The following is a 14,719-nucleotide window of genomic DNA, read 5'->3' as shown; positions in this document are numbered from 1 at the left end:
TGAACAAGATCTGGTGTGGCTCAATGTTAACCTTGTGGTCTCGCCCGGGTCAGAAAGTTCAAGCTCCTCTCCTGCAACTGAGCTGTAACTCCACCAAACGAACACAATTGCTGTAGTCCTTTCATATGAGAATTGTACAAGTAGTCTGGGGGAAGGGGGGGGGGGGGGGGATATTAATTTGAAGAGTAAAGAAGAAATAACAGGGAAATGAGACACTATAACTACTCTGCTGGAAATGGAATAGTCTACATGGCTGATTGGCCTCCTTTGTGCTACAGCAATACTTCTTTGAATTTTTAATAAAAATTTTAATCTGCACTTTCTTTTAAAGGGATGCAGGTCAGTGTTCTCGAAGACAAAGTCAGCAATTACAATACACTCTGGTAAAATAACAGAGAAAGGAAGAAAAAGGTTATGTCAACAGGACTAGTTGTGGGGTGGCTTATATAATCAGAGATACGGCACAGAAATGGACCATTCAGCTCATTACATCTAAACAGACATTTAAGGCCATCCAAACCAATCCTATTAACCCACAGTTAGACCATTTCCTTCTAAGGCGTTACCACGTAAGTGTCTGCTTCAATGCTTCTTAAAATATAGTAATGGACCAGATTTCACCACTTCCTCAGGCTGCTGTCTCCAGATATCAACCACTCACTGTGTAAAAAGAAATCTCCCCCCAAATCCCCTTTGAAACTTTTATTTCTACTGTAAATTACAACCGCTTGTTTTGACAACCCTACCATGATAAAGATTTTGACCCTTGACGCCATCTATGCCTTGTATGCTTCGATCAGGTCACCCCACAATCTGCTTTGCTCTTAATGTGGTGGATAAACCACGACATTCCCAACTGGGCTAAATGAACTGCTGTGTGTACTGAATTTTATTCAAACAGAAACAACAAAGCCATATTGAACTGCAGATGCTGGAAACTAGATCAAAACACAAAATGCTGGAGTAACTCAGCCGGTCAGGCAACATTTGTGGAGGGAATGGATAGGCGACATTTCCTTTTCTGGAAGCAATAGGGGAAAAGGCGCCATTCTGTCACAAAAGGGAGAAATGGGCTTGCTTACCTTAAACTCATCTGAAATTTCAGACATGAAGGAGGAGATCTGCTTCATGAGACGGTCAATGCTGCTCTCACTTCCGGTCTTCAGCAATGTGGTGATTGCAAGGGTGGCAATGCTGCGGTTTGAGTCTGTCACCAGGTTTTCCAGGTCCAGATTGCAAGCCGTCACAGCCGAGGGATGCTTCATTGCCACCTGGAAATAAGTGGCATGGGCGTGTTAAAAATCATTCACTACTGACAGTGCAGCATCGCAAACGCTCCTCTCTGACAGAACAAAAATTGGCAGGAAATATTCCAGATACGTGAAAAACACTAGGAGCAGAAGTAAGCCACACAGTCTTCGGAAATCATTCCACCATTCAACATCGTGACTGAACTTGTATTGATTAATTGAAAGAGATAGCATGGAACTAGGCCCACTGAGTCCACACCGACTATCGATCACTAGTTCATTCTAGTTCCACATGATCCCAATTTGGTATATTTACTTCACGTTCCTCCTTTGTCCTTATATCCCAAGATTCCATTATTCACCTAAAATCTCTCCCATTCTTATATAATCCCAATATCTGAGCATCCACAGATGAGGGGGTGGGGGAAAATCCAAATAAAAACACTTCTCCCCATCTTTGTTCTTTACTGCCAAACCCCACAATCCTTTATTACTCATTTCTGGGATGTGAATCTCACTGGCAAAGCCAATATTTATTCCAAAGATAGACACAAAATGCTGGAGTACCTCAGCAGGTAGCAACATCTCTGGAGAAAATGGACAGGTGATGTTTTGGTTCGGGACCCTTGTTCAGATGCCGCCTGACCCGCTGAGTTACTCCAGCATTTTGTGTCTATCTTTGGTATAAACCAGCATCTGCAGTTCTATGTTATTCCAATAATTATTCCTGTTTGCCGTCTCTGCAACAATGAAGAACTCCTGCTATATTTCTAAGTCAGGTTAGTATATAACTTTGGAGGGGAAGATGGTGGCGATGTTGCTTCATTGCTCCTGTTGCCCATGTCCTTTTTGGTAATTCAAGTTGAAAGTGTGGGCAATTCTCCTGCCAGAAGGACCTTTAGGATCTACCTGTCAAATTCTCTGAATATGTGATAGGTTGCAATTAAATACTTCCCAATCTTCTAGACTCTCGAGATTGATGGCCAAATCTACTGAGTTTCTTAACAAATAGTCTCCAAAGAAGTACTTCTGAAACAAAGTTGAGAACTTAAGTGTGCGGAATTTGGTGCAGAGGAGGGAAAGGCATTGGCATTTGTCTCCTGATACTTGTAGTTGTTTGCATTAACGAGACAATTCGTATTTAATATTTTAGCGACTATGTTAATGAAGAGTGCAAATGAGTGCATTTTAATTGCTAATTTTAAATCGGGAACAGACAAGTTTTCACTAACCAAAGCTATTATGGAATATAGGATAAGGTGATTGAATGATATCCAGGCCAGCCTTCACCTCAATGAACAGTGGAACAAAGAAAACAGGATGACTCCCACACCCTTGGTCTCCTTGAATTAGATCAGTGGCAGTTTGCTATGCGCAAACTGGTTACCTTCAACATTAGTACAGTGACCATGCTTCAAAAATTAGGAACAAAGAACTGCAGATGCAGGTTAATACATAAAAGGACACAAAGTGTTGGAGTAACTCAGCGGGTCAGGCAGCATCCCTGGAGAACATGGACAAATGACGTTTCAGGTTGAGACCCTTCTTCAGACTGGAAAAGGGTCTCGACACAAAGTCTAAAGAAGGGTCTCAACCTGATATGTCACCTACCCATGTTCTCCAGGGGTGCTGCATGACCTGCTGAGTTATTCCAGCCCTTTTATGCTTCAAAAATTCACTGGTGCAGAATGCGTTGGAGTTTCATAAGTTTGCAAACCAAAAATGCTCTTGAAATAAAAGTTCTTTATTTGAAGAGGATGTTTTGAGCCTCGGGTTTCAGAATATAATTTTACGCCATTCAATATTCTGCATTGCGATAAAGTATAAGCAGTTACAAAAGATTACAATGCAGGAGGCCAGTCACCACATTGTGCTTCATTGCAACAGCAATCCAGAACTAATCTCACGGCCACGCTCTCTCCCTGCATCATCAAATGTTTACCTACTCTTCTCATAAAAGATGCAATAGTTTCTGCTTCAATTATTCTCTGTGGGAAACCATTCAGTGCTCTGACAATCAGTACAGAAAATGCACCAAGTAGATAAACCAAATACACTGTCTGTGTCAAGTTTAAAAACACCACCTATTCCAGAGCAGAAAAAACCCATTTATCAAACTCTATACCTGAAATCTACTGTTAAGTTCCCTGTGCCCCACAACTGAAGTTTCCAATCCCCAGTATCATCCCCATGGCATAAAGATTTACTGGAAAAATGCAAAACCTTAGTGTCAGCCTTGAAACCTCTTACCTTGTTGAGTGTCCTGACTGCTGCATACCGCAGGGCCGCCTTCGGTGAACTACAGAACAACTGCAGCACTGCAGGGAGAAAAAGCAGCATTGAATTCTCCAACTTTACACAATACCCCCCCCCCCCCCCTCACCCCAGTTACGCACTAATTTTCTCACTCTCCCCCCTCAGTCATCCTGCTCTTTCCCCTCCTTCCTACTCATCTCCCACCCCCAACTCCCTCTATTCCATTTTAGGAGGAACAGCATCTCATATTTCGCTTGGGCTGCTTACAGCCCAGTGGTATGACTATTGATTTCTCTAACTTCAGGTAGCCCCAGCATTCCCTCTTTCTCTATCCCACCCCCAACCAAGTCACACCAACTTCTCGTTTTTACCCAACAAACAGCTTTATCATCGTTACTTTTTTGCATATCTTTCATTCATTGTTCTTTATCATCTTCTATATCTCTCGTTTCCCATTCCCGTGACTTTCAGTCTGAAGGGCCTCAACCCAAAACGTCACCCATTCCTTCTCTCCAGAGATACTGTCTGTCCTGCTGAATTACTCCAGCTTTTTGAGCCCTTCTATCTATATATCTCCCTCTTGCTTTGCATTTCGCACCTCTTCTCTCCTTACTTGTCTCCGTTTCATCTCTAGCCGTTGTCACCTACTCCACCCATCTGGGCCTCACTTGTATCCATCTATTACTTGCCAGCATTTGTCCTACCCCCACCTCCCTTTTCCAGACCCCCCCTCCCCCACTACAGTCCAAAGGGCCCTAACCTGAAATGTTGCCTATCCATTCCCTCCAGAGGGAGGCACAGTGGCGTAACGGTAGAGCTACTGCCTTACAGTGCCACAGAACCGGGTTTGATCTTGACAAGGGTGCTGTCTGTATGGAGTTTGCACGTTCTCTCTGTGACTGTGGATTTTCTCCGGGTGCTCAGGTTTCCTCCCACACTCCAAAGATGTACAGGTTTGTAGGTTAATTGGCTTTGGTAGAATTCTAAATTGTCCTCAGTGTGTAGGATAGTGTCAGTGTACGGGATGATGGCTGGTCGCCGCAGAGACAGTGGGCTGAGGGGCCTGTTGCCGTGCTGTATATCTAAAGTCTAAAGAGCTGCCACGGTAGCACAGCGGTAGAGTTGCTGCTTTACAGCGAATGCAGCGCCGGAGACACAGGTTCGATCCTGACTACGGGTGCTGCACTGTAAGGAGTTTGTACGTTCTCCCCGTGACCTGCGTGGGTTTTCTCCGAGATCTTCGGTTTCCTCCCACACTCCAAAGACGTACAGGTATGTAGGTTAATTGGCTGGGTAAATGTAAAAATTGTCCCTAGTGGGTGTAGGATAGTGTTAATGTACGGGGATCACTGGGCGGCACGGACTTGGAGGGCCGAAAAGGCCTGTTTCCGGCTGTAGATATATGATATGATATGATATGAACTGCTGAGTTACTCCAGCACTGAGTTTTGCTGAAGATTCCAGCATCTGCAGTTCCCTGTGAATCCACAACAATCCTACACCTCTGTCGTATCAGCCCACACCCATTATGCTTATCTCTTGGCCATTGACTGTGTTTGTGGGTTGCAGACAACTCCCACTATTTCTGTTCCTAATGATTCATAAAGAAAGTGTACATTTAAAGAATTCAGTGTGGTGGGGTGTGTGCCTCTCCTGCTGGTGAGATCTGACCTTACACTCTCTCTCTGTTTTCATTATACTTTCATAGACAAGGCCAGTATTCACTGACAACACCTAATTACTGTTGAACCAAGTGCCTTGTGGATTTATTTGAAGCAGTTAAGAGTGCTATGGATCTGGAATCATTGAAAGACCGGAAAGAGCGAACTTGCAGATTTTCTTCCCATAAGGCCATTAAAGAACCACAGGGTTTATTACAATAACCGCCCTGGTCACCATTATTGATACTATATTTAATCCAGATTATTTAATCGACTAAATTAAACATACTCTGCTGTCATGTTGGGATTTGTCTTCCTGTCTCTGAATCATTAGCCTCAGTCTCTGGATTGCTGTTCATTAATTAAAAATAAGAACATTTCAACCTGAGCAAGCAAAGAGAAAGTTTTTGAAGTGATTCACCCTTCTGCACATTATTTATTCAAACCACTTTCTTTGCTTTCATACACTTACCAGAGACAGCAGGTGCCAGTTCTTTGGCCGTACAGTTTGGCAGATTGACAATGGCAGAGGCTGCTTCATAGACCACCATCTCATGCTTGTTCCTCATGCAGTTCTCAATGAAGTCAAACAAAGGGCTGTCACGGCTGAGAGAACAAAACAACCTATTACCTCCCTGCGGTTCTTGCAAACCTGTCGGTCACAAGTCAAGCCTTCTACACGGTATATCTGGATTCCAGGACTGAAAATGTCTCCTCTGCACAGCACAAATAAAGAGAAGTACTGACTAAGACTGAGGATTTAAAGAAGGTTTAAAAGAAAAAAAGCGGCAGCTGCAGCAACACATGTCCCACATGTATTCCAGATGAAGACTTGCAATGTCATTGCAGTGTCCAAATTCTGCTTCCTCACGGATGCACTAAACGCAATGCTATGTTGAATATTAACAAAGCCTGTGTCACTGGGACATCTTAAGGATTCGTAACAACTTTTACCTTTAGATAAATAAATGCTGTGAAGCACATTGTCTGCACTTTCTACCCGGCCTTTAATGATCTCCAGTACTTTACATTGAAATGACATTTACAGTCATTTACTCTCTTTCATTCGCTACCCACTTAAATGTCAGTGTCGTTTTTTCCCGAGTCAAGGTATACCATACTTTTGACGCCAGTTCTTTTCAACATTGCTTCCATATATTTGTTATTCGGGTTCAGTATTGTAACTAATGAATATACTACACTACCAATTTTCTCCAAATGCTTCCATCTTCCAACACAAGAAGTCTCTGCGAACCCATCCTTTTTATTCTGAGATGCTGCCTGACCCGCTGAGTTACTCCAACATTGTGTCTATCTTAAGTCTCTGCGAAACATCCATATTATTAACCTTTCCTGAGCAAAAATAATAATGGGTAGCATCTGCTACTATAAACCTTCTCATACCATAAATAATTAGGTTTAGGTTTTACACATTCCAGGTGGCCATTCGGGTAGGGATGTTAACACTGGAGACAGCAAATGCTGGAATCTGGAGTTACAATCAGTGGGCCAAACAGCATCTGTGGGGGTGAAGGGGGAGAAGGATTTGTCGATCTGGGTCGAAACACTCCATCAGGACTGAGAATGGAAAGAGATGATCCACTACAAAGAGTGGGAAGGGCGAGACAGACGTCAGTTAGTTATTGGTGGATTGCGAACGAGAGGTGACGGGCAGATGCGGCCATGTGAGGTGGGGAGAGTGGTGGGGTGTTGGGAGACACAGGCAGGTGGATGAAAGGCAGCAAATCTTTTCTCTTGGGGCAATGGCAAACATCCTTGGCCATTAGAACAAATGTGTGCCACATTGCTGACCACTAACAGTAAATTAAACATCATGTTCTTTCCAGTTTGTATGTTACTGCTGAATTTAATGCAAAATCTGAAACACTAAATAAATTTCAGTTCTGCCTGGCATAATAGCTATGCTCATTCATTAGTTCTTCCTGTAACGGTCAACTTTCAAAAAAGAATACAATGTAGAAATGTAATTAAAAAAACTAATAACAAGAAACTGCAGGTGCTGGTTTACCAAACAAAGACACAACACGCTGGATCAGGCAGCATCTCTGGAAATCATCGATAGGTGAAGCTTTGACCAAAGAAAAACACATAAATGAAAATGAAAGACCAAATGACACCTATCGATGTTTTCCAGAGATGCTGCATGACCGACCTAGTTACTCCAGAATTCCATGTCTTTTAAAAAAAAAATACCCAATGCTATCTCTTTTTTAATATCATTAGATTCTCTCTCTGCTTTCTTGAGGTTTGACTAGCTCGAAGTTCCTTCCACTACACTGTACCATGGCTGTAGGAACTACTTTGTGATAACAGCCAAAATCAAAATCTAAGCAGGGTCCAGAGATCAAAACCTCTACATCTCCCACTTAGGTAGTGTATTTTTAAAGACTGGGGCATATACTGACATGCAGATTTAAAACAAAGGGGTGTTGCGGAAGGGGGTGACCATGATCTTTCAGTTTGATGACTAAGCTCTAACAACATTAGAGCTTGTTTTTATGCCCCTCGGTCACTCCATACATTGGAAAGTTGCAACCTTGTTTCGCAGCTAGTCTGCTCCAACAGGTATCTTTATAAATGATTAAGTCTGTTTTCAAAAGATAAAACACTGAATAATGAGGGGAAAACAGATTGCGGAGGACACTTGCTGTGCATCCTAAGGGATCTTGGATAACAGGTTGGATGAGGAATTGAGAGCAATAAATTTTGGATGATATCGTATTATTCCCTTTGGAACTGTGGTCATGTCATGAAGTAATGTAGCTACTACATGGCAATCTGAAGCTGTAATTCATGTGTTAGACAAGAATCTTGCCCAACATAATCTTGCTCAATTTGTGTCAATCTCCTGACCACAAAAACCACAATTTCTCCACACAAATTTATTTTTGCTAATTTTCTTCCCCACCTCCCCAAAGACGCCAACACTTTGGTGACATATGGTTTCACAGCTGCCAGCCCCCTCTTGTGCCTTTCTAAACCCAGCATATGTGAACCTCGACAGTCAGTGCACACTATTTAACTGCGGCATGGTTCCATAGCCAGGTTCACTAGAACTAGTTCAATAGCTGACTTTTTACTGAAGCACTGTGATCAATTTAACTGTGGACAATTTAACAGCAGACACCAAACCCAAGGTCCATCTTATCCATAGGCTTAACTACTTTAAACTTTACTTTAGACTTGAGAGACTCAAAGCAGAAACAGGCCCTTCGGCCCACCGAGTCCACACCGAACAGCGATCACCACATACATTAGCACTATCCTGAACATTAAGGACAATTTACAATTTTACTAAAAAGCCAATTAACCTACAAATCTGTAGGCTTTTGGAGTGCTGGAGCAAACCCACGCAGTCACAGGGAGAATGTACAAACTCTGTACAAACTGCACCCGTAGGCAAGATCAAACCTGGGTCTCTGGCGTCATAATCTAGCAGCAAATCTCGGGCAGCAAATCTACCGCTTTGATAATGCCACTTACTGAATACAGTGCAGATATTGTTCTGTTTGGGAGGTGTAGTAGGCAGATGACTCAGAAAAAGTGTAGGCAGATGACTCAGAAAAAATAATCAAGTCAGTCCATTCACGAGCAAAGCAGGGACCCATATACGAAAGGTAATGTAAGTTAGAAACATTCTCCCACTGAAAGAGGCAAGATATCACATTAATCAACCATTTTACGAGTGAGTTTTTGCTAAGGATGCAGAGCCAAGAAAAATGCATGAAGCTAAGCAACAAGCATGGTACAACGCCACGTGACTGGTAGAACAGACTGAAAGGAGAGAATGCCGATTTCTATTTTTTTATGCCACCACTTCCAAAATCTACCATCCCCACCCAACAGGGAATACAAATTATCATACAGCTCTTCGAGACTTTTTTGTGCATTTTACAATCACAAGGAACACAAAATGTTTACAACGAACAAGGGTACTTTTCACTTTCCACTGGTGTTAAGCTTTGTCCTGCCTGAGGTAAACATGGATTTTGCAGAGCAAACCTCCATATTTTCTCAGTGGATATTTCAAAAGAGATTCAGCTAATGTACACACCTCCCAGTGTTTCAAAGATAATCCTCCACCTATTTCTCAAGAACAACTAGAGATGGGCAATAAATGCTAGATTTGCAAGTGAGAGCCACTCCACCAGCATTAGTTTTTCCCCCCCCACAAATTCTATCAGTGTTCAAGCTATCTTTCAGAAAGAGCCTGCCAACTTAACGCTGAATGGTAGTGCATTGAGTGCTGTATTCTTTACACAAGGAGTGTTGAGAATGAGGGACTTCTACCGCACATAGTAGATGAGACAAATAGCATAGATATATTTACAACATAACTAGATAAACACAAGAAAATAGAAAGTTGTGTAGGAAAGAGCTGTCGATGCTGGTTTACACCAAAGATAGACACAAAACACTGGAGTAACTCAGCGGGACAGGCAGCACCTCTGGAGAAAAGGAACGGGTGACATTTCGAGTCAAGACCCTGCTTCAGACTCAAAAATCTCTCAACCAGTGTCTGAAGAAGGGCCTCGACCCAAAATGTCACCCATTCCTTCTCTCCAAAGATGCTGTCTGTCCCGTTGTTACTATAGCATTGTGTCTAAAATAGAAACTTATATTGACCGTGAGAGATGAAGAGGGGCGGTAGGAGGTTCAATTGCAACAAAACGCTGCCACAGCCCAGTTATGTTACATTCCTACTCCATGGCTGTGAACTCTTATAATCTGAAATTAGCCTAAACTCCTGTTTTTAATAGACATGAAGATAAACAGCAGGAGGAGCAAGCTACTCAATTAATTCAATAAGATCACGTCTGTTCTTTTACTTCAATGCCATCTTCCTCCACTCACCCCATAACCCCTGATTCACTTAACATTTAAAATCTCTCAATCCGTGTCCTATGTATTCTCATCAATTATCACCCAAGATTGTTGTGCCAGTATTAAAATAAACATTTCCTCACCAGATGGGAGTTGGATTTGAACCTAAAGAGTATGGTAGGTGGAAGGCACCTATTCCATACTATCCAGCACCTGATACAATCAGAGATACCATCCGTCGTAACAAATGTCAGCCATAAGAGTGGAAAATTTGGTAAAATTGTAATGAAGGCAACCCTATTGAGAGCTCACCTGTTGTCATCTTCCTCCAGCAGTTTGGTAGCAACACGAATCATCATACAGTAGGCAAACGGGGATTTCAGGCCCTGGCGCGAGAACTTGGTCACCATCTTGCTGACTGCGAGCCGGTCATTTTTACGGATGTGGTACAGCAGACCCAGAGCATGGTACTGGAAGAAATGAAAGGAAGAACTAGCACTCTTGCACAGTGCATCTCATCCTTGGGACTTCACGAAGGAAATTACACATTTTCTTTAAATAGGCAAATATAACAATAGATTGATTGATTGAAAGACAACATGGAAATTGGTCCTTCGGCCCACTGAGTCTAAGATGACCATCGATCACCTGTTCACACTAGTCCTATCTCACCCACTTTAGCATCCACTCCCTACACACTAGGGGAAATTTACAGAGGCCAATTAACCTACAAACCTGCACATTATTGGGATGTGAGGAAACCGGTGCACCCGAAAGAAACCCATGCAGTCAGAGGGAGAACATGCAAACTCCACAAGGGCAGAACCTGAGGTCAGGATTAAACCTGGGTCTCTGATACTAAGAGGCAGCAACTCTAACAGTTGCACCATTGCGCTGCTCCTCGCAGATCTTCCTTCAAGGTCAAGTTGTTGTCAATGGAATCGGATGAAGGAATATGCTACATGAAACCAGAGAAAATTCCTTGCTACTCTTTCTAGGGTACAATTAGAATTTTTCCAATGTTTTCTTGAACATGTTGATAATGCATTGATTCAATATTATCACCAAAAAGACAAATAGCATTTGCCTTTTTGGTGATAACCATGCCATGCAATCACAATACCATAACCTGTTGGAAGCATTCATAATGTGTAGCAAGGAACTGCAGATGCTGGTTTACACCAAAGATAGACACAAAATGCTGGAGTAACAGTGGGATAGTCCAGGAGAGAAGGACTATCCCACTAAGTTACTCCAGCATCCCTGGAGAGAAGGAATGGGTGACATTTTGGGTCAAGATCCTTCATCAGACTCTTCAACTGATGAAGGGTCACGACCCAAAACGTCATCCATTACTTCTCTCCAGAGATGCTGCCTGTCCAGCTGAGTTACTTCAGCATTATGTGTCTATCTTTGGAAGCATTCATAAATTTGATTAATAACCCCATAACCTTCATTTCCCCCAAAAGATCATGGCCAAATTCATTCAGCTTGACATCATTCATATAGGTTTCTCTATTTGGCTCTAAGATCTGGAAATCCCACACTGAACATCCCCAATTTTCCCCTATTTCTTTTTCAAGATACTCAATAAGTACCACCTCTTAGATCAAACCATCCTACAAATTCCTCACCACTTGTGTCACATTTAACGATGACAGGAGCCATGAATCATCTTGGGTTAGTTTGGACTTTAAAAACACAATACAGCCTATGTGGAAAGCGGAGCCAAGGGCAAAGCTAAATCAGCCACAATCTTACTAAATGTTAAAGGAAACTCTGGGATCACATGCCGTACCCAGCCCTTCTTACATCCCTACACAAATACGTTATGACACGATTGTAAATCTCCTTTGGCCCTCTCCAGCTGCGGTGCCAAGAATTGAACACAACTTTTGGTTGAGGATTAACTAGTAATTTAGAATACTTCGCTAATCTCTTTACTTTAATATATTACTGCCAAATGAAGAAAATCTCCACAGAGATGAGGATTCAACACAGAATTCAGTGGAATACTGGAAGGTACAGATACCTGGCAAGCCACTGTGGAAAAATTGCTTCATTGTTTACCATTGTACAGCCAGTTAATTTACCTGCACCATAATGTTGTCACTGGAGGCTGCCTCTTGAGCTTCGTTCACCCAACGTTTAACCACATCAAAACCAGTCTTGAGTAAATGCTGTGAGACATGAATGGAAAGGCTAATCAATGACCAACTATTTTCTCTCGACTATTACTTCAAATTACTCAGGAGTTTGGTGGTGCTGCACTATCATTTTTTCCAGAATAAAAACACAAAGTGCTGGAATAACTCAACAGGTCAGGCAGCATCTCTGGAAAACATGGATTGGCATTTTGGGTCGGGCCCTTCTTCAGACCGGTTTTAATGAGGGGGCTACGCGGTGAGGCCAGGCATGTGTTTTGCGGAAAAATGTGAGGCGAAACCGGAGTGGCGGAAATGAAATAAGGAAGCGGAAACTTTCTGCCAAATTCGGAAGGGTTGGGAGGTCTGCATGTCTTAATATCTAGAGGAGGTAGTTGAGGCAGGTACTATAACATTTAAAAGACATATGCACAGGTGCATGGATAGGAAAGGTTTAAGACGGATATGGGCCAAGCATGGGCAGGTGGGACTAGTGTAGATGGGGCATCTTGATCAGCATGGGCAAGTTGGGCATTTTTCCATGCCGTGAGACTCTACGACCCTTGAATGAATGGCTTGCTTGGCCCTTTCAGAGGGAAGTTAAGAGTTAACCACATTTCTAAATGGATCTGGAGTCACATGTAATCTTAAAGTCAGTTATGGTGACTGTGAAACCAATGAATTGGAGTAGAAGCCTGTTGGTTCGTAAAACACACTTAATCCCATAACTCAAGGACATTTACAAACCTGACGGTTTTTACAATAATTCATTAGTTTCACAGTCACTTACTGACTTGAGATATTTAATTCCAAATTAATTTTATAATTCAATATCAAAATTTCCAGCTGCACTATGGGATACCTCTTGCTCATTCATCTAAGCATCTATTTAGCAACCCAGTAACAACCACACTACTACAATGCGGTATAAAAACTTTATAAAATGAAAGAGGAATCTGTAAAATACCGCAACATACTCAGGGTGACAAGCATTCATCCTTTCAACGGAGTGCAGCAGGCAGCACCACTTACCAGGGCAGAAAGCAATGCAGAACTGGAGACACTGGGAACTTTGTCTACTATTGCCTGCTTCATATATCGTTCAATGGCTTGCAGCATGGTGCTCTGTCAAGTAACAAACAAGAGAGCGGGTGAATGAGACCTGAAGTACGATCTTCAGAAAAGTCACTATAATCAGCAGCTGTTCAGACAAGTTTACAGCTCAGAGAAGCAATAGGCCAATGAGGCTAAAAAAAGTCAACATGCAATAGAATCGCTTCTGTACATCATGGAGAGAGCTATCAGCTTTGCAAGAATACATTGAGAACATACTGATGTATCAGAAGGCAAAATGTTAGAATTCACAAGCCACAAAGATTAAAACAAAACCTGAAGATACAAGAGAATGCAGATGCTGGAAATTTAAGAAAAAACAAAGAGCTACGGAACTCAATGGATCAGACACCACTTGTGGAGGACAATGGTCTGACGATATTGCGGGTGGGGATTCTTCTTCCCTTAATGCACGTTATGATGGGCATGATTCACAGATCCATGGAAATGCAGGAAAAATTCTCCGAGAGGAAACTGCATCACTATTACAAGCAACTGTACATTCAGCTATGGTGGGAAATGTTAGTACAGCAGTAATCATGGGTTGGTCTCAGGCAAGTATTCCCAACCAAATACAGATGTAGGATGAAGCTCTCATTAACTTTCCTGAATTTTTACCTTATTGCAAAAGCTTGGCAATTTCCAATAGCACCAATGTTCGCTATATATTCAGTAGCAATCTCTGAACATTTTTGCAGCATCATCACTCAAAAACAGGTTGGCTCTACTCAAAATAGGTCTGTTATTACCAGCACACACATGTATACATACACACACACACACACACATATATATAAATCAAAACTTGGCACAATCAAGATCATAATGAACATAATGTATCATCAAGATACATAAATACACACGTGTATATGTATATATTTGTCACACACACAGATATACCTATGTGTGTGTGTGCATTTATGTGTATATGAATGTATTTATAGATGTATGTGTATATGTAATATATTAAATAAAAGTATACAGGGTGGTCTTTCTTTAAAATCATATCCATGTACTTAAATGGTTTGCAAGACCCTTTCTTGAGAGCATTACTTACATCAGTAATTTTACACAGTGCTCTCACAGCAGGTCCACGATAATTGTCTTCTTTGCCAGTCATGTCTTTTGTCAGGCTGTGAGAAGGAAAAGAACTGTTTAATAACCGAAGCAAGATTTCGGCTACATGACACAAAACGATTCAGCAATGGAGAGCATCTTTTCACGATAGTATGCACTCATTAAACTGCCACTTCATATTTCCCCTGCCCAAGATCTCCTTCATGCAAATCTTTAAACCAAGAAAAATCAAGGGCCTTCATTCAAATGGCATCCTCACAACCGCAGCGCATCCCACAGCACATTAAAACCTACAAATTATTTTGTAGTCCTTGCTATTACAAAGAAACATGACAGTGAAAGCCTCAACAATGATACCAATGAATAGATAATC

At 41.9% G+C, this 14,719-nt stretch overlaps 1 protein-coding gene across 1 annotated transcript in view; it reads right to left on the bottom strand.

Moving 5' to 3' along the window:
• Window positions 1-14,719, bottom strand: part of LOC144601802 (coatomer subunit gamma-1) — a 64,045-nt gene that overhangs the window by 31,705 nt on the left and 17,621 nt on the right. Inside the window, exons 6-12 of the mRNA XM_078414235.1 lie at window positions 14,327-14,402; window positions 13,189-13,281; window positions 12,106-12,192; window positions 10,325-10,482; window positions 5,640-5,773; window positions 3,501-3,568; window positions 1,083-1,271 (exon numbers count right to left, since the gene is read on the bottom strand). Coding sequence (XP_078270361.1) covers window positions 1,083-1,271; window positions 3,501-3,568; window positions 5,640-5,773; window positions 10,325-10,482; window positions 12,106-12,192; window positions 13,189-13,281; window positions 14,327-14,402 — 805 coding nt within the window. The remainder of the gene's footprint in view (window positions 1-1,082; window positions 1,272-3,500; window positions 3,569-5,639; window positions 5,774-10,324; window positions 10,483-12,105; window positions 12,193-13,188; window positions 13,282-14,326; window positions 14,403-14,719) is intronic.

This window comes from Rhinoraja longicauda, chromosome 17 (genome assembly GCF_053455715.1).
Source record: "Rhinoraja longicauda isolate Sanriku21f chromosome 17, sRhiLon1.1, whole genome shotgun sequence".
In the NCBI taxonomy this organism is placed as follows: Eukaryota; Metazoa; Chordata; class Chondrichthyes; order Rajiformes; family Arhynchobatidae; genus Rhinoraja; species Rhinoraja longicauda.
The sequence above is the reverse complement of the archived record's forward strand: the minus strand, read 5'-3'. Positions and strand labels throughout refer to the sequence as shown.